The following is a 25,619-nucleotide window of genomic DNA, read 5'->3' as shown; positions in this document are numbered from 1 at the left end:
TTATTCTTTCTAAAGCACAGTGGACGGTTGGTGGATGCTTAAACTCTCAAGGTGGGGTTGAGAACCCTTCTGTGTCTATTCTTTCTTCTATCACAATAATCTTTTAGTTTTCTCTCGTAATAGTTAACGCTCTGTTGAACGTTGTGTGTGTGTGTGTCTGTGTGGTTCATCATGTTCGTCTTGTGTTATGCTTCTTGTATGTTCTTCTGAAGAGTAGGTGATGAATTTGAATATTTCATGTTTTTGAGAACTCTTAATGCGAAGTTAAATATAATGTCTGGGATAAAGAAATTCGGAAATAGGCCAGAACTAGTTCCACTTACTCAGAAGCTTTTTACATCTGCTAAGTCTGCTTTCCGTAACTACAAAGCATAGTTTGAAAACCTAAGAAAGGAGGAAGGTCAAAAAGAAGTAAAGAAGAAACAAAACAACAAACAAAGAGAGAGGTGATGGAGAAATTGACAAAGGAAAAAAGGGGCATGATGAGATTTTGGTCACTTTCTCGTGTGCTTTTGGCCATTTTTGGACACTTTTTAACTATTTACAAGAGACCAAACCACTATGAGCCCAGGGATTATTAAAATTAGGGTATATTAAAGAAGGCAAAACAGAAAGATACAAAATATTTGTGAATTGAAAAACTGAATTTATAGAAAACAACTAAATCAATGAATAATTTTCTTATGAAAGATATTCAGAGCGAATAACGTAGCCAGGAAGGGGCAGGAACGGAGATTAAGAGATCAAATAATATTACAACAATTAATGTCAACAGGGTTAGAATATTAAAATAATGAAATTAGAACTATGTACAGTATAAATTACTAAACGAATGTAATTTCAGCATGGGACGAGGGAATTTTTTCCGAATTAATATTTTGGAAAAATTTCACCCACTAAAACTTGCTGGGGGAGAATAAATTGAAATAATGGCAGAATTTTGCAAAATAATTACAATAATTCGTATGTAATCAATTCACGTGTAATTACTGGATAAAACAGTGGAGGTTAATTCCTAATACAGTGAAACCTCTCTTAACGGGCATCTCTCAATAGTTGTAACGTGCGTTTTATAAAAAGGATAAAGAATTGAAACAGTAATATCGCATCGTCACTGGTCAGGGTCACAATACGCCACCCCCAAAAATTATAGTAGAGAGTAATCAGAATTAAATCGTTTAAATAAGTATATAAGCATCTATAAGCACTCAACTTTTAATATACGCTATTGATCTGCATATACGGTATTAAATTTGTTAATTTCACTTCTCAGTTCCACGTACCAAAAATAGTAACGAGTGTTCAAATATCTATAATCAATTAGGTTAAATAACAAGATTATGAATTTAATGTAAATAATTATTATTTTCGAATTGAATAAGAAACAGGAACAACAACTTTCAAAAAATGTAACATTCAATAATGGTTCCAGTAGTCAACTACCCCAAGAGCTCAAACTATAATTCATGAAATTTCTAGAATTAATATTTATAACAATTTCTAATATTAATTTTTGGCTCATGAAATATCGAAATTTTGAAATATATATATTTAAATTTTAAGACAAAAGCTGAATTTACTAGTTGTTAAGCAATTAAACCTTCAGGTTACAGTTGTCAAATTAATAGAATAACGGTCAATTACAGATTCTAAAGATATAATTAACTCCAAATAGCAAAATCATGGAACAAACTCACCCAATATTAGATGTTTAACACTATGTTATTTCCAGAAATCACAATAATTAATTATCAATGGATGAATATTATACACCATTTTTATAACTTTAACAACACTTGGTCAATAGGTCCGACCAGTTTCAATTTTCCCTGAATTCTGACGTAAACCGTATCTACAGAATTTCACGTTCAAAACTGTCACTAGATGGCATAGTTACCAATTTTTCAGTGTTACCAACAGTTGAACATTTATAACATTTGTTTGACTTTTTTTTTAACATACAACAACATCGAGAGGCCCCCATAAAATAAAAGTAGTACTTTTATTTTATAAATTATTTTGATTATAGCAGTCTTGTGTCAATTTGGTTAGAACATCAACACCTACTCCACCACCAACTACTAATACCAGACTCATTCTCTCATGCACCACCAAATAAAAGTAAAAACAAAAGCAAAAAATATCTTCCCCCAAAATCTCATTCAATAGCATGCATCCATCTGACTCGCCCGACCTAGCATATCCTTGTATTAGTAATATAAGGTCATGAGTAAATAATCGAAAATAATTTATAATAACAATTCCAATGATGATCGAAATACTGATTTCCACAATTAATATTTCCAATTTTAAATAATTTCCATTAATAGGAGACCTTCAATCTAATTATAATTATTAATTTCCTGAAGTAATAACAGAATTTTATAATTGAAATGAAAACAATAACTTACATTACAGCAGCTCGGGTAGTTTCAGAACAACATCAAAATGAATAATTTACCAGGATAACAAAACTTGCGTACAGCAAACAGGTTACAATCCAAATTGAATACACGAAGTACATATTGTAAAGGACAGTCACACGACATTCATTCCAGGCCTGGAATACAAAAAATATATTAACATCACATACATACAATTATTTAAAATATAAGCTGACCAAGTTGTTTATTTGTGTAATTCTATCTTATATTTAATTTACTTAATTCAAGATTCTGACTAGATACAGTTGATCCACAGAAATGAAATTACATTTGATTTGATCTTAATTATTAACAGTTAATCTAGGTTCACGATAAATTTTAGTCATTGAAACGTGTACTTTTCTTACATCATTAGGATTCTCAATTGATCTAACTTGTAATGTATTTTTTGTAAGTAATCTCAAAATCTGGAATGGGCCAAGCCACCTAGGACATAATGATTTAGTCACCTTATCTGCTAGACTAGATTTAAATTGGGACTTTATTAAAACCTTATCATTAACTTGATATGTTATAGGAGATCTTTTCCTGTCATATTCTCTCTTACGGTGCCACGCTTTTTCCAAATTTTCTAAAGCTGTTACCCATAAATTTTTGTCCTTTTGTCTGATTTCATAGTTATCAATTTCCCATTTCACATCTAGGGGATCGCATACATTATAATTATACACTAGCTCCATTGGTGAACATTTTGATTCAGTATGCTCCGCTGAGTTTATAGAAAATTCAATTTCATGGATACCCTGATCCCACTTAGTTTGTTTATTCCGGAAATAAATTTTCAGACAATCCTTCAAAACACGCAAATAACGCTCCGATGCGTTCGAAGCAGCGTGGTACGGAGATATACAAATATCCCTAATTCCTTGTCCGTACAGAAAATCTTTAAATAAAGATGAAACAAAGAGACTTGAATTATCATGGGAAACCGAATGGGGAAATCCGAATCGGCACATAATTTTATACAGCTTATCTCGTACAGTTTTAGCATTTAAAGTTCTAAAAGGCTCTAACCACATAAATTTAGTACAAGAATCAACAACAATGAGACAGTATTTACCAGATTTTGATTCACATAGTGGCCCACATACATCAAAATACCATAGGGCGTTCGGAATTTTCTCATATTGAGAAATGAGTTGTCCCATAGACTGTCTATTAGTACTTTTATTTATTTGGCATTCCTTGCACCGTGAAACATAATCCCTAATGTCCCTAATTATTCCATTCCACGTGTATCTTGCACAGATTTTAGAGATACTTCTCTGCGTTCCAGCAGGAGCACCCGGTAATATATTATTATGATAATCAATTATAGATGTTATCAAACTCTTAGGAATACAAATTTTAAAGGGATTTTTAATAGCTTTCGTCTTTTTACATAATATCCCTTTTACCAATTTATATCCATCTACGTTTACATTATTTTCTAATTGTTCAATTATTTTCATCAACTCTTCATCCCTTCTTTGGTGTGTAAACACAGCCTGAGACGCAAATGGCATTAACCACAAGTTAATTTTACACATATTTGTTACCTCATCTTTCCAAGTAGGTTCTAAATCAACTGACTCGAACATCTGCGTGTCATGGACCCTGGAAATAAAATCTGAAGGCGTGTTTAACACACTAGGTACATGTTTGACTTCAAAATCAAACCCTAACAGCCGATATAATAAGCTTCCATAGATTTTTACTTTCTTTAAATTTCGTATGGCATATGCTAATCCTTGGTGATCTACTCGTACCTCGAATTTATTATGTAAATATGTTTTAAAACGTTCCATACATTCAACCAAGGCCATTAATTCCAATAAATATATAGGCTTATTTAAATCATAAGGACGGAGTTTTCGACTAAAATAAGCAATAGGCCGTAACACCCCATTACTATCATATTCTTCGAGACATCCCCCTAAGGATTTTGTTGATGCATCTGAACTAATTACAAACTTACCATTTAAATTAGGTAAACGTAATACAATATGAGTCTCGAATAAATCTTTTAATTTATCTAGTGCCGCTTGCTGCTCAGGACCCCATACAAACTCAACTTTTGCTGACCTTAAACGGTTAATGGGTTCCAGAACTTCCTGAAAATGTGGAATAAATTTGGAATAATATTGCAAAAACGCTGTTAAAGCTAACAAACCTCTTCGATTTTTGGGGGGAGGCAAATTTTTAATAATTTCAAGTCTAGAGGGATCTAGATACAAATCATTTCCGTCAATAATGTATCCAAGGTATGATACTTTAGTCTGAAATAAGGTTGACTTACTTAAAGATAACGTTATCCCTGCTTCTCTGAATTTCTGCAATACCAATTCTAATACACGCTTATGTTCATCTATAGTATCTTGAAAAATTATTATATCATCGAAGAACCACTCAATTCCTAAATGTTTTATTGGATACAATATTTCTGTCATAATTTTTGATAACATATGGGAACCTGCTGCCAAACCAAATGGCAAAACACGCCACTGAAACAGCCCCCTATGAGTCATGAAAGCAGTGTATTTGCTAGAATTTTCAGTGAGAGGAATTTGTAGATACGCCCTCCGGACATCAAGATTGGATCTTATTTTACCTTTAGATATCTCAGCCAATATATCCTCCATCCTAGGAGTATATTGAGGATTTAAATATAACCGGGAATTTAAATCCTGATAATTAACTATTAGTCTTTTGTCCCCCGATTTATTATTAACCAAAAAACTTGGAAAACACCATTCACCATCTGATTTTTCAATCACGCCCTCTTTTAACAATTCATCTAGAATAATTGAAAGAAAACTTCTGTCCGTTGCCATAGAAACTGCAGTTTCTAGGGCAACGGATCCTGTCACGGTTAGCCAAAATTGAAAGAAGACGTAAAAAAAAAATTTAACGAAGATAAAAGAGCTAATGTAGAGTTGGAGAGGAGTCGCTAAAATTAATTTTCTTTAACGAGGACGATTACGAAAGATCACTTACTGATTGAAATCCAGATTATTTTCCAATAGAGTAACTTCCAATAAACCTTTTGTTATTGTTAATTATTCCATATCGGACTCCCGAAGAAAACTCATCGAAACAACTTATTGACCGTGCCAATAGCGACTACTCTCAATCATGACTCCGTTTTCTTTCATTTAGAAATAGGAAAGAAAGAGAAGAAAGTAGAAGGGTAAAAGAAGGAGGTAGGTAAAGAAGAAAGAAAAGAAATAGGGTATTTTAATGAGAAACAGATTACTGGATAATTCCGGAAATATAGTAAAAGGTCGGGAAAGTCGTTGAAAGATGAATCATTCTAAATGTTATTAACAACTAATCAATTTTGGAATGCTTCGGAATAGACACATGTTCCCTCATACCACCCAGACCTAGCTCCAGGCACCACGATCATGGGGTTGCCCAGACCTAGACCTGGAAATGAGAAAAGTGAAATTTAATTCTTTGTAAAGTTATTCCGACCGGTGATTGATAACTATCCAGCATCTGAACTCTGTCCTCTAGGATCGACCACACATATGAATTAGCCGAGGAAAAAAAAAATCAAACTTATAAACTCAATATAAATTTATGTGTCGTATCAATCGAAGTCTCAACTTCCTGGAAGAAAGATGTCGTATTTAGGCTTATCCTTGCTATTTTTGCTTCACTCCTCGAGCCGATTTAAACCATTAGTGACGGTCCTTCATGACCTAGGTTATTTACCTTAACACATATATTAAAACATGACACATATATTACAGATGTTAATATGACAAATGATATCACTAAAATTACTTATATTAAATCTATCATGCATTCACACGCTCACTCACTCAGGACAGTGTATATATGTTTAAAGGAAACCAACTAACTACAAAGGTACAAATAGTTTATTACATTCATAGTGGAAAAAAAGGACAAAACAAATAATTATGAAGAAAATATTAAAAGCACAAGTTCTTGGTTATATATTAATAGAGTACATAGTGTTATATTTTAGTAAATTTTTATATATTCAATCATATTGACAAACGAAAAAGAAAGGAAAACAAAATAATTACACGTATCATATCTTAGGCATGCTAAAGCAAAATGATGATTTGCGACATACGCAAAAGAAAAAAAACTTATTTCACTTAAAAAAAAATTGGACAAAGAGGAAAGAAAAAAAACTTTTTGGTGTATTAGAACTTATATGAGTCTCTACCTCACGTCGAGATATTAAAATATTAATAATTTCGAGCGTCCAAATCACAACTCACGCACTAGTCGTAGTGTCCAAAACGTTTCGCTCCATTTAACTTAGTTTGTGGTCATTTATATATATCTCTATATGTATATATATATATATCTATTGGTTTACAAAACCATTCGTCGTCTATATTTGGTTTGTAACTGGTAACAGTTTATATCTGCAATCGCACACTGCTACGTCTATACCCATCTAGGGATTTCGAGAAAATAACTTTCACTAGAGGAGGTTTCTCCTCTTAGACGGTCTATTTCCAAATTTATTAATCGAATAATTTCAAGTTATTTATCCAACACTGGGACACTTCACGAGACCTTTCATTAGGATCACTTTCGTATATGTTTATATATGGTTCGGATTAAAAAAAATGATCTTCCACAGGTGTACGGAGTATGATGGTTCAAATTGAGGATAAAAAAAAACTGGTCAAGTCATAGGATACACATGTAGGTGAGAAGGATTCAAGGTGCACTTTCCACAATGGTTTTAGGTTAATTGTCCAGGGATAATATTTGTTATGATGGGGGTTACGTTTAGACCTGCCGATATTTTTTCAATGCATGCCATTATATAATTACAGAGGTTATCACTTACATTGATTCAGAAGAAAAGGAAAATTACTTAAGTGCACGGCGGTATTCTTAACAAAATCTACATTCTTAAATTCGTCGGAAGACTTCTGGTAAACTATAGCAACCAATACACGTCTAGGGGGACAGACACGAGCGCTCTTACATATATTCATAATACATTTAATATCATACTTTTACTTTAACATCATATTCACATACTAATTACACATATATTTCAAAGTATTTATTTCTCTCTCTATATATATATATATTTATAATAAATGCGCACACATTTAAATTAATCACCCCAACAATAAAATTTTTCAAGGTTGCAACATTGTCCAAGAAAACAAATGACTTCCAACATTACATTTGGAAACAAATTAACTTTTATCTGATACCGCGCGTCTATAAATTTTTAACTTTTATATAATCAATTCGTGTTTAAATCATGAAGGAAAAAAAACTTTGTGAGGCAGGCACGTAACACCGAGCATTTCTAGATATAACTAGGTAAATCAAAATACAATTTCTGGGCCCATGTTAACTACAAAGTAATTGAAAACCAAAACAGAAAGGAAAGTGACCAACGGATTAAGAAAAACTTAAGACGAACGACGGTGAAAGAACGTAATCGAAGTGTCGTCAAATACTAAGTCTTTGTTCATTTCAGCGATAGGTCAAAATGTGATGGAGGACCCAATCATTATCTACTCCATTCATGAATCGTGTCTTGCAACGTCTCAGCTGGTAATTTCAGATCAGAGTTGTACGTTAAATAAATCGTAAGCAACAAGTTCAAACTCTTGGGGGGGGGGAAGGTTGAAAATTTGAAAAAAAAATCTCGAAGAAATGAAGACAGAGAGGGAGATAGAGAAGAAGGAAGACGAAGAATAGGGGCGCCAAAGACTTAAGTGGGAAATAACTAACGCTACAAAGACAGAAGTCGAATTTCGCTCTCAACAAAATCCATAGCCAAAATATTCTTAACATGCCAAAAGGGTGGTCTACTCAAATACGTAGACTCAAGGGGCGCCCTGCTGCCAAGGATGCAAGTTCTGTGTCCATCAGATCCCAATCCCACAAGAGTTGGCTTGTAAGATTGAAATCCGATCCCCGTATCCGGCCCAGACCAGCAGGATAAAAGGAGAGGGGGAAAGGGACCAGGTAACTGCGTCCCCAATTTTGAAATCTCTAAGAAAAAAAAATATTCGACCCCTTAGAAAACTAAGAAGGTTCGAGGACAGTAATGAAACTAGAATAGAAGTATTATCTAAGATATCCCTAACTAATGATTTGCCGAAATAAAAAAAAATTAAATAAACTGAATTTTGGATCGGTGATTTCTATGCCAAACCTCACCGATAGCTACCCTGCGCAGACACGCCACAGTCTGGGATGTCGTTAATTTCCCTCGTCTAATTAAACTAAGAAAAGAAATGAAAATACTTAAAGGGACTAGGGGTCGACATCCGGGTACGCGAAAATAAATTTCAATAACTAATTGTTTTGATTCTGTACCCAGTCAGAGCTGTCGCCTCCATGAACATTGTAAGCTAGCCTGAGTAGGTAACGTGAAGAAAAAAAAAATCTCACGGAGTGGTACATTCTATTTTTAAAACCGACCAGAAGATATGATTCACTACAGCCCTGTTGTCTAACTACTATTGTCTTTTCATAATTTATTATTCAATATGTCTAGTCAGCGATTATATGATGCTACCCATTCTATCAGATGGTATTACTATGGTTGATTACTATTATGACACATAAACTACAAAGTATTACCGTAGTCCGACTATATATCGCCCTCCGGTCCGCGTGATATTATGGTGCAGGGGTCAGAACCTGAGATGTTTGTAGTTACACGTATCTATTCAATATCTATATATCAACACGCGGCGAAGTATTCACTGGGCTATTATATATTTTAACCTATATGGGTGTCCTATCTACTATATTCATTTACTACAATATTCATATACTTATTAATATTCATATTCACATTAATATTCATTTGCCACGACGCTATATTCTACAAACACCCTGTTTCCTCTATCTACGCCCAGCCTATATACACATTTCATCATAATACTTTAAAATCTATAATCACTACAAACATTTCCCGCTCCGATCACCGCACGACAACCTCACTCGAACCCAAGACTCTTTCACCACACACACAATACTATGTAATACTTGGTAGCTTTATTAAGAACGAAAGAAAAAAAAATCCTATGTATGTTCACTGAAAATAGAATTATCTGCGATAATGTCTAATGTTTATAAAATTCTGCATCAACAATGAAATTCTACAGCCACGAAGAAAAATGGACATTTAATATATTTTCAAAGCGAAGAACTAGCATCATATCGCCCGACTTCTGTTAAAAATTTACGTATTGTTTATTTATTTAAATATTTAGATTTCTCGACTATGCAGAATGTTGAAACTTTCAGAATATATTAATTTTGGGTCACTTGACCTAACTGTACATTCATATGGGCTGTGAATTATACCTTCCAGGTTTTATTTTGAAAAGAAAGGTCAATTTCACGGAAACTAAATCACTAAGCACCTCGACAGAAGAATGGCGGTTAGTACTGACTTTTGACACTAGAGCTAGCGACGATATAATGAACCCTTGAACAACTGAATGTGACCTTGTACACGGAATTATTATACTATATTACGTTCACTTAATGACGGAGTAATAAAAATTTATCGCATAGTAAATACTACACTGCCCATCACACTCTTTCATCACTTAATTATCACTATCACTGATACTACATTACAAATATACACATACTACTCGAACTACAAGACACATCATGCCACATTCATACTACACACTACATTAATACATGTTATACTAATAAATATACACAGAAATCATTCGGATTTTACCATGTTAAATCGGCTCTATGAAAGGTAACGAAAGGAAAGAAATGAACAGGGCCAACTGGCCCTTATATTTACTAAATCATATTCTTTACTCGACCTATTTAATCGATGCCCTGAGGGGACATATCGGAGTATTAGCTAGCAATAGGACCCCTGCCCTGAAGGGGCAGGAACCCGGAACAAACTGAATGTTCAACTCATCCCGCTGGAAGCCGTACTCCCAATTTGGGAGTCAGATAGGAGCCCCTACTGTAAATTTCAGGGTTGATATGTTTAAAACAAAATGTTTAAAACAAGTGTTTAAAACATGTTTAAAACGAGGGCTGTTGTTTTATTCAGTTTGTTTTAAACGTTTTAAACAAATTGTTTTAAACGTGTTTTTTTTCGATGCTGGTTGGACATGTTTAAAACAACTAAAATATCAGATTGAAGAAGCTAATTTAATTTTCTAACAAACAACCCATCCTCCGCAGGGTTTGTGCATGGAGTAAATTACAAGCAGAGTTATATTCTTATTATAACAGCAATTACTGAACGAAATTCTGCACATCAGTGTGCTTATAACTAAACCAACAGAAGTTCAAGTGAAGTATTTGAACATTTCATGAGATATACACCATTGAAAAGCTTATAGACCACAACTTCCAACGAGATAATATGCGTCAAATTCCCGCCGTATTCGTAGAAAAAGAACAGACATAAAAAATCATTAAAAATATGAAAATATTGACTTTGCGGGGCCCTGGCAACCCTTGCAGTTACCTGCGCTGACAAAATGATCCTAATGTGTAGGCCACATACTTGTGACAATAATATAAGAAATGGTAGCCATTGCTGCCATTGCGTAATGAATTCGTTTTATGTAGGAAATATTTTTTTAAAAAATATGCGCAGAAAAACATTCATTGAATTAGACATTCTCTCCCCTCCCCCACTATAGTACCACGTCCATATGCAAATCATTTTTGCTGCACACATCATGTATACGAACAAGAATTATGCTTCTAGACCACTTCAGTGAAATATATCTTGTGTTATACGGGACCGTCCCGAAAATAAATGTAAATTAACCAAATTTGACCCCCTCTTCCTCTATAAACAACAAGTACACATACAGGTTACTATCATGTAGGGGACTACTTCATTGCTTCACATACCAATTTTTATGGATGTACCACACAGAGGGGAAGAATACCCGCCAAAACCTGATGAAAAAAAATTGATGGAAAAAAAAAATCATCCTCCCTCTCTCGGCCGTACATACGTACCCCGTATATACATAAAATGCAAGTAACGGAAAGCTTTATCTCTCAAAAATACTTTGGTACCAAATCACCTTTCTAGCTTAATTAAGGACTGAGCTATTGATGTTTGTTGTAAAAATAAATGTAATTTACGTCAAAAAACTGAAACTCCAAAAATTGGCTAACTTTGTCCCCTCCCTGCTCCCCATAATAAGCAAGAAGTACAAATCAGGGTTGGCAAAAACCATGGTTTTTATTGAAAAAACAAAAAAAAACGTTTTTTTGGTTTAAACCAGGTTCTTTTGGTTTAAATAATTTGCTCTATATATTCAATCATATATGGACAGAAATAAGTTTGTTTCGCCTTGATGTTATTATGCAACTACCGGGTTATGCTGGAAGGGATCACATAAGCTTAAAGCGGAATAAAAATCGTTTCTCGAGTTACATCCGAGAGAAATTGTCCTCCATTTGAACTCGGAACCAGGACTAATTGGCCACAAATGCGATACGTCTGCCGACTCACTCACGAAGGAATCCTGATAAAAATACGTTGTACTGATCTTTACATGCTTCTTAATATAACTGTCAAGAGTCATTTCAGAAGGACAAAAAGATAAACAGTTGCACAAGTGAAAGCATTATACAGAATTACATATGGACAATTTCAAAGTACTACGGAGTACAGAAGAACTAATTTAGTTCGAGTTAGTTAACAGCAACTTTTATTGGTCCAAATTAAAGAAATACAACGACTTAATTTGCATATTAGTAAGAAAAGTGAATAAAGATACGAATTATTTGAGTCCACTTTGGCTCAGACTCATTTATACATAAATAAATACCAAAGAGACTTCTCATTTCACTAAATGTCTCTCGTGGGGTCTGACCCCCCTCCCCCCACACAAAAAGTACGGCATTTCGATGTATTTTATCAATAGTAAACATTAAAACGAACAATATTTAGAATTTTTCTTTGATTGCAATTAAATAAAAACAATAATAACAACTACAAAAAAATCACAAAACAAACATTTATAAACTTATATATAAAGTTGCTTATGCAGTATAATCTTTTTGAGTAATGAATGGGGAATTTAGGTCTGAATATAATACGAATAATATACGGGAGTGAAACGTGATAACCCACAAACGTGTGTTCATCAAGATTTTACAAACACTTACACTTTTAGGAACATTTTTCGTGTTTTGGTTTAAACCAGCCAACCCTGGTACAAAAACACGATATTACCATGTAGTAACCTACTTCATTGCTTCATGTAACAATTTTTATGAATCTATCCCCCAAGAGGGGGAACGGCCCCAAAAAAACTGTTGAAAACAAAAAAAAAAAAAAAAAAAAAAAACACGATATTTACCCTCCTCCCACATACATAAAATGCACACCAGGAAAGTTGCATCTTTGAGGAATAAATTAGTACCAAAACCATCTTCCAGCCTTAATTTGAGGTTTAAGACTGAGCCATTGAGGTTTAAAGCCCTGACACAGCAGTTGCGTCAATGGGAGTTTAAAGATGAAGAATGCAGACGACCAGTAGAACGTAACACAAAGAAACTAAACTACATATTCTGTGAACAGAGATCGGGAAAATCCCGATTTTTTCTCCGGAATTGAACATTTGGGCGGATCGAGATTAGGGAAGTTCCCGAAATTTGATATAGCGGTTGAATATAGATGGCAAGCAGTACCTAAGAGTGTAAAAATGTAATATATATGCTTATGTAGATTATTGTTTTAAACAAAATAAACGTTTTAAACATGTTTTTTTCTTGTTTAAAACAAAGTACTTTGTTTTAAACGTTAAAAACGTTTTAAACAAAAAAAAACATGTTTTAAACATAAAAAACGTTTTTTATGATTTTTTTAAAAAAAACATGTTTTTTTTCAACCCTGGTAAATTTACACGTGCATTATTCTACCTATCTTAACTACAAAGAAATTAAATACCGCCATGTATGAAAAAAAAAATCACGTACTAACTACACAGACAGATTACTGAACGGACAGGGGGGCAAGCCTAACGTAACTCTAACAGGAATAGTTTTAAGGATAAAAGTATTTAAAGGGAAAAAACACCACTCTTCCGAAACTGTCTGTGGATATTTAAGAACCACTAGCAAACTGATGCACTTCGTGGAACCTGTCCATCACTCATTATATCTGCTCAACATGGCGTTGCAATGTTGCACTTCCTATTTCAGTTCAGTTTTAGTATGAAATTTAATAGTTTTTTGGCTCCTAGAGACTTCCAACGATTTTAGGTTAAAAAACTCCCAAATATTACCTTGTTTGCAGTTTTTCTCACTCCGTTGCGACCTTTTAAGCTCGACGATCGAAATCTGGCTGTTGTCAACAAGATTTTCCGGCTTGGAATGGAATAATTGCGCGCTAATATCATAGCGTGGGTTTATCAGCCAATCAAAACTAAGCATTTTGGCGGTGGGGCTTTGAAACGAATAAAATTTGGTAAAATCTGGATTAAACTAGTTTTTTAGAAGGACCTAGGTATCTAAAAGAGAGGTGAAGGGTGGTCCTGAAAATTCTGTCGAATTTTAGATTGGTTATTTGATCTGGAAAGTTCCGTCCAATAGTGGATCTATATTTTCGGATAGCACTGACACCGTAAGAATTGTAATAATCCATTTACATATACATATGCAAGACTTATAACTAATTTAAAATATAAATAAAGGTATTAATTCCCAAAACTATCATTCCCAATGAATTTTTTTTTACAGTTTTTCCATGTTAATTTGAAATAGAATAACAAATAAAATTACGAATTATATGAACAGCCAGAAATTTTTTGTTAAACATCAAGTACAGTCGGTGCAAAAAATTTCGGGCACCCTCCTATTAAAAACAATTTCATTAGACTGTAATGGCATATTACATAATATCCATATGCTTCTGATCTTGTTTACTTAATGGATACGCCTTTTTCCTAATTGGTGTTTCATTATCAACACGTATTTGATATTCAACACCTTTCACCTTCCCTATTTTCTTACAAAACACGTCAGAATAATTATTAACAAGGTCATCTACATACCCTTGCAATGTATTGTCTTGTTCCAATAATACTGGATCTACCATCAGAGGATTTGTACAGCTATTCTCCCCAAGACCGCTCTGCAGTAAAGAATTTGGTACTTTTCCTTCCGTACAGTTGGCAACTCTGCTACTCATTGGGCCACTCACATTGGATGTTGACTCTCCAACAAACCATCTGGACAAGGACCCCTTCGGAAATTGGCTGGAAAAACCAAAACAATCACCAGCATCATCGTTGTCTTTCCTTGGATAAGTAGGAGAAATTTCTGACCCCCCACCTCTCATTGAATCTACCAGCGAATAAGATAAAGGTGCAAATTGTCCTTCTAATTTTAACCACAGTTTGTTCGCAACCAAATCCAACTTTGCCTGAATTTGCTTAAGTTCCCTTATGCCCACAATAAACACTGGACTCAAATTAGGCACAAGAAAAAACTTCAAATTATAGACCCTTCTACGGAAAGTTATAGGTAACACCACATATGAATTTAATGTCAAAGTTTTATTATCCACACCAACACCAGTAAAAGTTTCACTTTTCACAGTTATAGGTTTTGTTATGCATGAGTTCCAACGTTCAAATTGCTCTTTATTTACCATTGAAATAGTACTGCAACTATCTAAACCACCGTAATATTTTTGTCCCATAACAAAAGCCTGAACAAAAACAGCAACAATATGTTTTTGACGTAAAGTGGTATCTGGATACTGTTTATTAATTTCGGAACTTGAAGGTTTCATAAATTCGTCAACACTTGAATCACACCGGGATTTCACTTTCGCGGGCCCCATACATATCATATTAAGTTGTTTTTCCGTATTATGCTCAGACATAAATTGCCCCTTTTTTGAAGTTTTTATTCTGGTTGAACAGTTTTTAGTAGAAGTTCCTTCCCCACGACCACTATTTATCGAACCAGTTTCACACATCAGATCAGTATTAGTAGGCTGGGATTGATACGAGGAATGCACATTACGAGTAGTGGAGCGATGCCGATCACTCACGCCCATGTTTGTTTTCACGCCAACTGTCCGCCTTACATTACAGTATTTGTAAGAATGCGCACCACCACAAACATAGCACTGTATCTGCTTCTTTTCTTTAACACTTGAAGCGGATGTCAGTCCTTTATAAACCAACAAATCGTTTTTGTAAAGTTCATATTGATTTACTGCAATCAATAATGTATGCCAACTTTCCGGTTCTTTTTCACGAAATAAATCGTACCTAAGTTGCGGATTTAAACCATAATAAACTTGCCGAAGAATAGCTATATTATCTAGTGCACAATTACCTTCCAGCAACTCATAACAAAGGCGTATTTCCCTAATATATTCAGAAGCACTTTCATTAGGATATTGTAGCCGATCAATAAACTTATTTCGTAATTCTCGTTTACCCAGCACCGAAACCATGTCATTAAGTATATGAACACAAATAACCAACCAATTGTTTGTAATTGAAAACTCGCTTATCAACTTCGAATGCAACTTACCCGAAGTCCGAGATAGAGCAGAAAAATATAAGGCCTCGTCGGGATATAACTCAGTGGATTTAATATAATATATTGCCTTCAAAAATCTAAATAATTCTTCATAACGTGAACCATCACACTGCGGAATACTTTTTATTGCTTCTAAAAAGCTAACATTTGCAGCTGACTGAGTCACATTTGAAAGACTTGTACGTAAAGTTAATCCAGCACAACCAGCTGGTAGAACAAAAGCACCTTTGCTTTCTTTTTCTTCGTGAGTATCGAAGAACGGGTTTGAGTATTCGCCCTGAACACCTGTTTGCACAGGTAACTGACCTTGACCAACCAAATGGTTATCAACGACACGTAATCTATTGGCATTATCAGTCAAGGACGAATGTCTTTCTCTTCGTATTTCTTGATACGAAGTTGAAGATAAAAATGGGTTTGTGCTATGCAAGGTAGCGTTTACGGAAACATTTCCTCTATTTTCAAGAAATGATAAATCCCAATCAAGGGGATTATAAGGTTCCACTATCCCTCCATCGCCATTTGGGAAAGAATTTAAATGCAATTGCTGCCTAATCGGATAATCTCGGTTAACCTGCATTCTTACAATTTAGATAATATAATAAGTTATAAGATACAACTTATGCCAAAATGAATCGCTTTTGATTTGTAATATTTCTAGTCAAAACTTATGTAACTAATATGGTGAGTCGTAGTTCCACACTGATACTACCTACTTAGATAATCCTACCATTCACAATTTCAAACATATCAAATAATTAACTACAACCATAGACAAAATTTTAATTTTCAACAAATGCAACTTTTTGGCAGGAGAGAATTCAGGGAAAATCATGTGTAACGTGCGTTTTATAAAAAGGATAAAGAATTGAAACAGTAATATCGCATCGTCACTGGTCAGGGTCACAATACGCCACCCCCAAAAATTATAGTAGAGAGTAATCAGAATTAAATCGTTTAAATAAGTATATAAGCATCTATAAGCACTCAACTTTTAATATACGCTATTGATCTGCATATACGGTATTAAATTTGTTAATTTCACTTCTCAGTTCCACGTACCAAAAATAGTAACGAGTGTTCAAATATCTATAATCAATTAGGTTAAATAACAAGATTATGAATTTAATGTAAATAATTATTATTTTCGAATTGAATAAGAAACAGGAACAACAACTTTCAAAAAATGTAACATTCAATAATGGTTCCAGTAGTCAACTACCCCAAGAGCTCAAACTATAATTCATGAAATTTCTAGAATTAATATTTATAACAATTTCTAATATTAATTTTTGGCTCATGAAATATCGAAATTTTGAAATATATATATTTAAATTTTAAGACAAAAGCTGAATTTACTAGTTGTTAAGCAATTAAACCTTCAGGTTACAGTTGTCAAATTAATAGAATAACGGTCAATTACAGATTCTAAAGATATAATTAACTCCAAATAGCAAAATCATGGAACAAACTCACCCAATATTAGATGTTTAACACTATGTTATTTCCAGAAATCACAATAATTAATTATCAATGGATGAATATTATACACCATTTTTATAACTTTAACAACACTTGGTCAATAGGTCCGACCAGTTTCAATTTTCCCTGAATTCTGACGTAAACCGTATCTACAGAATTTCACGTTCAAAACTGTCACTAGATGGCATAGTTACCAATTTTTCAGTGTTACCAACAGTTGAACATTTATAACATTTGTTTGACTTTTTTTTTAACATACAACATAGTGGACATTTCATAAGAGGACAAACTTTCTTATTCTTCCATTCCATAAATATGTGTGGTGTGGTGTTATGAGAGAGAACCCTTCCTTTTAGGGACACCTCTCATTTACGGACAAATAATCGTGTTCCACCAATGTCCGTTTTGAGAGGTTTCACTGTATTACTTAGTTTCATAATAGTAATAAATGTTCAAATGTGTAAACTTACTTTATTGAACCTACCACTGCGAAGAGCTGATATTATTATTATTTGTAGTAGTATTAGTATAGTAGTAGTACTAGTAGTAGTAGTATTGCAATAGTTGCGTAACAAAATATAGTGTTTTCTTGTTTGAGTTTGTTTAAAAATTATATCACTATTCTGGGAGCACTCCCCCTTTTATTTTGAACACACCCCCAAGTAAAAATGTCTGGCGTACTTACTGCTTCCTACCAACTTCAAAAGCGCCTTTCCTTTCTGGCCAGCCATTTCATAGCAGCAGGGGTTGGGCTAAAATCTTCCAACGGACTCATATCTATATTAACGTGGAGGTATTTTTTCACAGTAGTGGGAGCCAAAGGGAGTCTGTTATCTATTTTCAATATGTTGTAGTCACTTATAAGTCTTTCAAAGTCGGAAGAAAATGGTTTCGAAGCAACAACTCGGGCTAGACTTGTTTACAGAGCATGAAATGATTGATTTCCACAGATTTTCATGAGAAGGCTTTTAGCGTCCAGACCTTTCAACATACTGCACGATGTTCCCTCTCTATATTGCATTGCGAACTGCAAAAAATCTCTATCAGGACAAATAACTTTGTGGCGACTTAGGAATGGGTTTTCAGATTTGACAGGTATTATACTGTTTGCGATTGTATGTTGTACAGTGAAAAATTCAGATTTTTAACTGTTTATTATATGGATTTTAGTAATTTTGCACTTATTGTGTTTTTGCACTCACATTGACACATGTTGTTTTCAGCTTGCAAAAACACAGTAAGTGGCATTTCTTGAAGTAAAACCATTAAAAAACACGTAACAATATTTAACAACACTTGTAAACTCAACATGGGTCTATAAGTTTGAAAAAAAAAGAAAAAAAATATATAAAATAGGTTCATAAAAGCGATACGGGTGGGTCTAATCTACAGCAGTCTACTTACTCCCCAATATCACTGTAGCATACACAAAACGATGGAAAGTAACGACGAAGGAACAGAAACAGATGTTACGTTTCTTATATTAGTAAGCGTACCTATTTTCAGGAATCCCTCCACTAGGGGCGTCGTTTTCGCACTTAACATCGCCGGGACGCCGCCCCGCACCTTACCCGCACTTAAAATTTCCGCGTTAATACGTGAAAAGAATAAAAATACTCCGAGTTGGTGAAGTACTTCTCCACTGACAAGACCATGTACTCTCTTCCCCAACATGCCCAACTTGGCTCAAATTTACTGCGTTATAGGCTACTGCCTTATGTACCTGTTCATACTGCTAACTGTGAGCGCGATTTCTCAAAACCGGGTAATATTTAGTCAGTAGTGGGTGCCCACACTAAGAAATTCCTGGAGGGATCCCTGTATAATTTTACTGAGGCTTTGAATTTCAATGTTCCATATAAACATAAATATACCTAATGTCCAACGCCCAGCAACATGGAAAATTGAACCCTACGCTGCTTGTAGGCACAAAGTACCCGTAAATCAACTAGATGAGAACCATGTGTCAGGTGTCGTGTCTGCAGGCATAAAGACGAGGAACATTGGCTTACTTTTTGTTTGTTTATTTCCTTCCTCTGTTCCATTTTCGTTATTGTTTTTAAAGTAATGAAATTACTTTACCGAAGACAACAATGCATCGTCACCAAACAGCGAACACTGATCTATAGACAAAAGAATTAACCCGGGCTAGCGAGATTTTTTCCCCATGCAACTTACGAACGGATAATATTTCCTGTTATGATTGGTTGTTGAGAGTCTACGGTGCTTCGGATAAATTTTTGGCGGTTATCGATGTATGTTATCTTTGGTAGTACATATTTCTATAACGGATTCAAAGGATCGTGTAATTTTTATCTACAAAACAACATATTTCATTATATCGGAAAAGCGTATTGTCCTATTGAAACAATAGATAAACGTGCAGTTAGTTGCATATTTTAAAACTATATGAATGCAACCGAAAAAGTTTGAAAACTAAACATAGTTAAAAAGTTCCTTCACCTCAAAATTGGCAATGGTTTCCCCTGCCATCTAGGAGACACCTATACGTATTAACTGTGGCTTAATGTCATATACTAGCAGTTATATGGAATTGAGTAACCCATTGCATAATGAATGTATTGAATCAGTAAGACTTATTATAGTTTGACACACTAAACGCGTTTAAATACATAATCCGAGAAAAGTAAGGTACTCACATTAATACCACTCCACACTTTAAGAATTACAGTTCCACACTCCTTTCCTACAGTTCCACAAAGTGTGGAGTACTCCACTCAATTTTAGGCCCTGACTCGAAGCCAAAGCACGACAGTAGTAGGGCGTACGTCTATCTCGTCTACAGTTTCACGAAAACTTTTCCTGAAGATCTTATTAGAACCTGTGCTGTTGGCCGAAGGGCGTGGAGCTTATTTTCCAATATTGCGTCACCGGAACGAAATTTCTGAAACCAACAGCGTGTGGCACTTTCATTTACCGCTCTTATTCCAGACACATTGTTCACATATTTGGCGGTTAGACGTTGAGAATATCTCAATTTGAGTATGTAAAGGAAAGTTAGTAAGAACTGAATATTCTTCAAAGTACACCCTCATACGATCCTGATCAATAATACAGTGCTTCCTGCCTCCTGAGTGACAGAGCATCCTAGCCTGTTTCATAAACATGTATAGAGTTTCCGACGTCGTACGCATACCTTCGGTTCATCCACTGTTTGCATTAAAGATGGCGGTTTCCCACCCTACATAAAATTGGACATTTGAATCGTACTGATTATGTTTTGCATACACAAATGTATGGATCCGTAATGACCCACGATTATCTCTTTTAGGCTATAGGATACTGATGCTTAATAAAAGAGAATGATTGTGTAATTATTTTTTGTCAGCGTGAATTGAAACCGGGACCTCGTACAACCAAAGACACACGCGTTAGCCAATGGGGCAGTTGAGAAGGCCGCATGAGTCATTCGTCCCATAGGTTTTTAATTGGCTTCTAATCAAAACCGGATCCCAGGATTCTTTGAGGTGAGTTTTTAAAATGCCTTTAGGCATCTGTGATGTGAATGAGGAATTCCTTGGCAAATGCTAAGTGTCTGCTCTCAATGAATTCTTTTCCTTCAACCTTAGGATAAAATTAGGCCAAAGGACATAGTCTGAAGGTTCAAATTTCAAAATGAGACAATAAATCCCTTACTCCCCATATATATATATATATACAGGGTATATATATATATATATATATATATATATATATATATATATATATATATATATATGTGTGTGTGTGTGTGTGTGTGTGTGTATGGCATGTGTAATAAATAAGAGATTTATTAATTTAATAAATCTACGGACAATAACTATGCACATATATATTGTGTAACATACACACACCCCACTAAACCTTTCTGAACGTGTTTTAATGTTGTACTCACTCTTGTCCCCGTAGCTCTCTAAGGTTTATTTAGTTAATAATTCGGCTCGAGCGATAGCCATGATCACAAGCATATGTTAATTTTTCCACTCATATTGAAAGCTTCCACTTTGCATTAATACATACAGGTTGCGAAAAGAAACCTACTTCAGTCTTGTGAAAACCACTAAAATTACCAGTTAAACCGGACTTTTTTTTAAAAAAAAGAAAATCTATATATTAGCCTATCAAGTAAGAAATGGATTGTTGCTGGTCCCGATTTCTTACATCAAGGTCAAATCGAAGGCCAAATATTTAAAATCTCTCAATTCAAATTTCGAGCTTGTGCACGTCTGTGAAGTTGTCCCGCCCACCTAATGAATTTTTCGTTTTCTTATCTACATCGTTAGTTTATCGTTAGTTTACGTTAGTTTTGCTAAAATTATCGTTAGTTTTGCAAAAATAACGATTTTATTCGAGAAATAAATGGGCAGGCCAACTTCACGGTTCCCCGCCCACAAACGAATTTCAAAAGTTTTTCATATCATATCGTTAGTTTATCGTTAGTTTACGTTAGTTTTGCTAAAACTATCGTTAGTTTCGCAAAAATAACGATTTTATTCGAGAAATAAAGTTTCCCGCCAACTGTGAATTAGCCCGCCCATATTGAATTCTCATAAAATTCCAACTCATATCGTTAGTTTATCGTTAGTTTACGTTAGTTTTACTAAAACTAACGTTAGTTTCGCAAAAATAACGATTTTATTCAAGAAATAAAGTTTCCCGCCAACTGTGAATTAGCCCGCCCATATTGAATTCTCATAAAACTCCAACTCATATCGTTAGTTTACGTTAGTTTTACTAAAATTATCGTTAGTTTTGCAAAAATAACGATTTTATTCGAGAAATAAATGCCAGGCCAACTTCACGGTACCCCACCCACAAACGAATTTCAAAAGTTTTTCATATCACATCGTTAGTTTATCGTTAGTTTACGTTAGTTTTGCTAAAACTATCGTTAGTTTCGCAAAAATAACGATTTTATTCGAGAAATAAAGTTTCCCGCCAAATGTGAATCAGCCCGCCCATATTGAATTCTCATAAAATTCCAACTCATATCGTTAGTTTATTGTTAGTTTACGTTAGTTTTGCTCAAACTATCGTTAGTTTCGCAAAAATAACAATTTTATTCAAGAAATAAAGTTTCCCGCCAACTGTGAATTAGCCCGTCCATATTGAATTCTCATAAAATTCCAACTCATATCGTTAGTTTACGTAAGTTTTGCTAAAATTAACGTTTCTTTTGCAAAAATGACGATTTTATTCGAGAAATAAAGTTCCCGTCAAATGTAAACACAATTACATAGCAGGCATACGACTATCATGTTCGCTCAGGTACATGAGAATGTGTCCAGTATGTGCCTTATATACTTCTTACGAATGCTTGTTATGTAAATGTGCTGTTAGGGTTTACATTTGGCGGGAAGTTTTATTTGTCGAATAAAATCATCATTTTTCCAAAACAAACGTTAATTTTAGCAAAACTAACGTAAACTAACGATATGAGTTGGAAGTTTAAGGGAATTCTATATGGATTGGCTAATTCACAGTTGGCGGAAAACTTTATTTCTTGAATAAAATCGTTATTTTTGCGAAACCAACGATAGTTTTAGCAAAACTAACGTAAATTAACCATAAGCTAACGACATGGGTTGGAATTTTATGAGAATTCAGTATGGGCGGGTTTATTCGCAGTTGGTGGAAAACTTTATTTCTCGAATAAAATCGTTATTTTTGCGAAACTAAAGATAGTTTTTGCAAAACTAACGTAAACTAACGATGTGATAGAAAAAAGTTTTGAAATTCATTTGCGGGTGGGAAACCGTGAATGTGGCCTGCTCATTTATTTCTCGAATAAATCTGGTGTTTGGGGACCCGGGTTCGATCCCAGCCCCCGCCAAGTGAACTTTGTAGTGGACACACACCGTGTGCGTGGGTTTCCTGGTGGTTCTCCCGTTTCCTCCCACTTTCTTCATTCCACCATTTCATTCATCACTCATCATCACCGTCTCCTTTAGTCTAACCGGCATAAATGTGGGACGTAAAACTCAAAAATTTCATTTCATTTTCATTTTTTCTAGAATAAAATCGTTATCTTTGCAAAACTAACGATAGTTTTAGTAAAACTAACGTAAACTAATGATAAACTAACGATATGAGTTGGAATTTTATGAGAATTCAATATGGGCGGCCTAATTCACAGTTGGCGGGAAACTTTATTTCTCGAATAAAATCGTTATTTTTGCGAAACTAACGATAGTTTTAGCAAAACTAACGTGAACTAACGATAAACTAACGATGTGATAGAAAAAAGTTTTGAAATTCATTTGCGGGTGGGGAACCGTGAAGTTGGCCTGCCCATTTATTTCTCGAATAAAATCGTTATTTTTGCGAAACTAACGATAGTTTTAGCAAAACTAACGTAAACTAACGATAAACTAACGATATGAGTTGGAATTTTATGACAATTCAATATGGACGGGCTAATTCACAATTGGCGGGAAACTTTATTTCTTGAATAAAATCGTTATTTTTGCGAAACTAACGATAGTTTGAGCAAAAATAACGTAAACTAACGATAAACTAACGATATGAGTTGGAATTTTATGAGAATTCAATATGGGCGGGCTGATTCACATTTGGCGGGAAACTTTATTTCTCGAATAAAATCGTTATTTTAGCGAAACTAACGATAGTTTTAGCAAAACTAACGTAAACTAACGATAAACTAACGATGTGATATGAAAAACTTTTGAAATTCGTTTGTGGGCGGGGTACCGTGAAGTTGGCCTGCCCATTTATTTCTCGAATAAAATCGTTATTTTTGCAAAACTAACGATAATTTTTGTTAAAACTAAAGTAAACTAACGATAAACTAACGATATGAGTTGGAATTTTATGAGAATTCAATATGGGCGGGCTAATTCACAGTTGGCGGGAAACTTTATTTCTTGAATAAAATCGTTATTTTTGCGAAACTAACGATAGTTTGAGCAAAACTAACGTAAACTAACAATAAACTAACGATATGAGTTGGAATTTTATGAGAATTCAATATGGGCGGGCTGATTCACATTTGGCGGGAAACTTTATTTCTCGAATAAAATCGTTATTTTTGCGAAACTAACGATAGTTTTAGCAAAACTAACGTAAACTAACGATAAACTAACGATGTGATATGAAAAACTTTTGAAATTCGTTTGTGGGCGGGGAACCGTGAAGTTGGCCTGCCCATTTATTTCTCGAATAAAATCGTTATTTTTGCAAAACTAACGATAATTTTAGTAAAACTAACGTAAACTAACGATAAACTAACGATGTAGATAAGAAAACGAAAAATTCATTAGGTGGGCGGGACAACTTCACAGACGTAGCTTGTGCTTCTACTTTCCGCTAAAGCTGTGCTCATCACGACTTTTTTTCTCCAAATATCGATTCCGTGATGGGTTGAAGATGGGGAATTACTTTACTGTTAGGTTGAAGATGAGTTGATTCATTATGGGCTACGTTATTCAAATAAAGTAAAACATTACACTGAAGTTTTTCAGACAACATTAATTGCGTGGACAGCAAACTGTACAGCGAAAAGATGGAAAAATGAAGGGTTAACTCTAAAAAAAAAACCCGCTCCAGTTGAAATGCTTATACAGACACGGACAATGACACGGAGAACCAGTCGTATTAACAAATGCTGAAACAAATCTTAAATTATTCGCTTATTCACCTAAAAATCACCTTCATTAACATGTCTGCTCACTAGGAGCGTATCCCCCAGCGTGTACGTTAACATATACTTACGAGAGAATACCTATATCTCAGATTTTGAGTACAGTTTCAAAAGTTCATTTCCGTAAACTGTAAAAGCAGTGATTACTATCTAATTATCACAAATTAAATGCAACTTTTGAGTTGCATACACACAACCTACTAGGGAATGAAGTCCATATGCTAACAAAGAGTACACTGGAAAATGAAATAACATGTTATAACAAAAATTAAAATAAGATGATAATCGATACAAATATAGAGGATGAATATGACATATCCGAACTTCGCCAAGTATGGTAGAAGAAGCTATTTGTTTACTTCTTCTTGGCCAACCGCTAAGAACATTTATAAATCTATATGTGGCTTTGTTATACGCAATTAGTACATTCAAATTCACAAACGATGACGAACTGAAGGGTACGAAGGTACAGTTGCAAGTAACAACCGTAGTCATAATAA

General features: G+C 34.4%; 1 protein-coding gene across 3 annotated transcripts; it reads right to left on the bottom strand.

The window, feature by feature from the left end:
* Positions 1 to 1,141: 1,141 nt before the first annotated feature.
* LOC145664062 (uncharacterized) lies at positions 1,142 to 17,690 on the bottom strand. 3 transcript variants are annotated; one of them, XM_081730402.1, is made up of 2 exons: positions 15,969 to 17,690; positions 1,142 to 2,560 (listed from the first exon to the last, which is right to left on the bottom strand). In XM_081730402.1, the coding sequence occupies exons 1-2, from the start codon at positions 16,555 to 16,557 to the stop codon at positions 2,550 to 2,552; spliced, it is 600 nt and encodes a 199-aa protein (XP_081586528.1). In that variant the 5' UTR covers positions 16,558 to 17,690; the 3' UTR covers positions 1,142 to 2,549. The 3 variants fall into 3 exon arrangements, with proteins under 3 accessions (XP_081586528.1, XP_081586526.1, XP_081586527.1); XM_081730400.1 differs by lacking the exon at positions 15,969 to 17,690 and adding an exon at positions 14,471 to 15,944 and having other exon boundaries at positions 1,158 to 2,560; XM_081730401.1 differs by lacking the exon at positions 1,142 to 2,560 and adding an exon at positions 14,541 to 14,674.
* Between the last annotated feature and the right edge of the window lie 7,929 nt (positions 17,691 to 25,619).

Source organism: Thermobia domestica, chromosome 11 (assembly GCF_964235325.1).
Source record: "Thermobia domestica chromosome 11, izTheDome1.hap1.1, whole genome shotgun sequence".
Taxonomy (NCBI): domain Eukaryota; kingdom Metazoa; phylum Arthropoda; class Insecta; order Zygentoma; family Lepismatidae; genus Thermobia; species Thermobia domestica.
The sequence above is the reverse complement of the archived record's forward strand: the minus strand, read 5'-3'. Positions and strand labels throughout refer to the sequence as shown.

Bases quoted from the DNA above. Each gene is read 5' to 3' on its own strand.
- LOC145664062 (XM_081730400.1), bottom strand. From the start codon at position 15,888: ATGGTTTCGGTGCTGGGTAAACGAGAATTACGAAATAAGTTTATTGAT. The intron at 2,561-14,470 runs GTATGTAGATGA...TTTGTATTCCAG, and splicing joins CAAGACAATACATTGCAAGG to GCCTGGAATGAATGTCGTGT.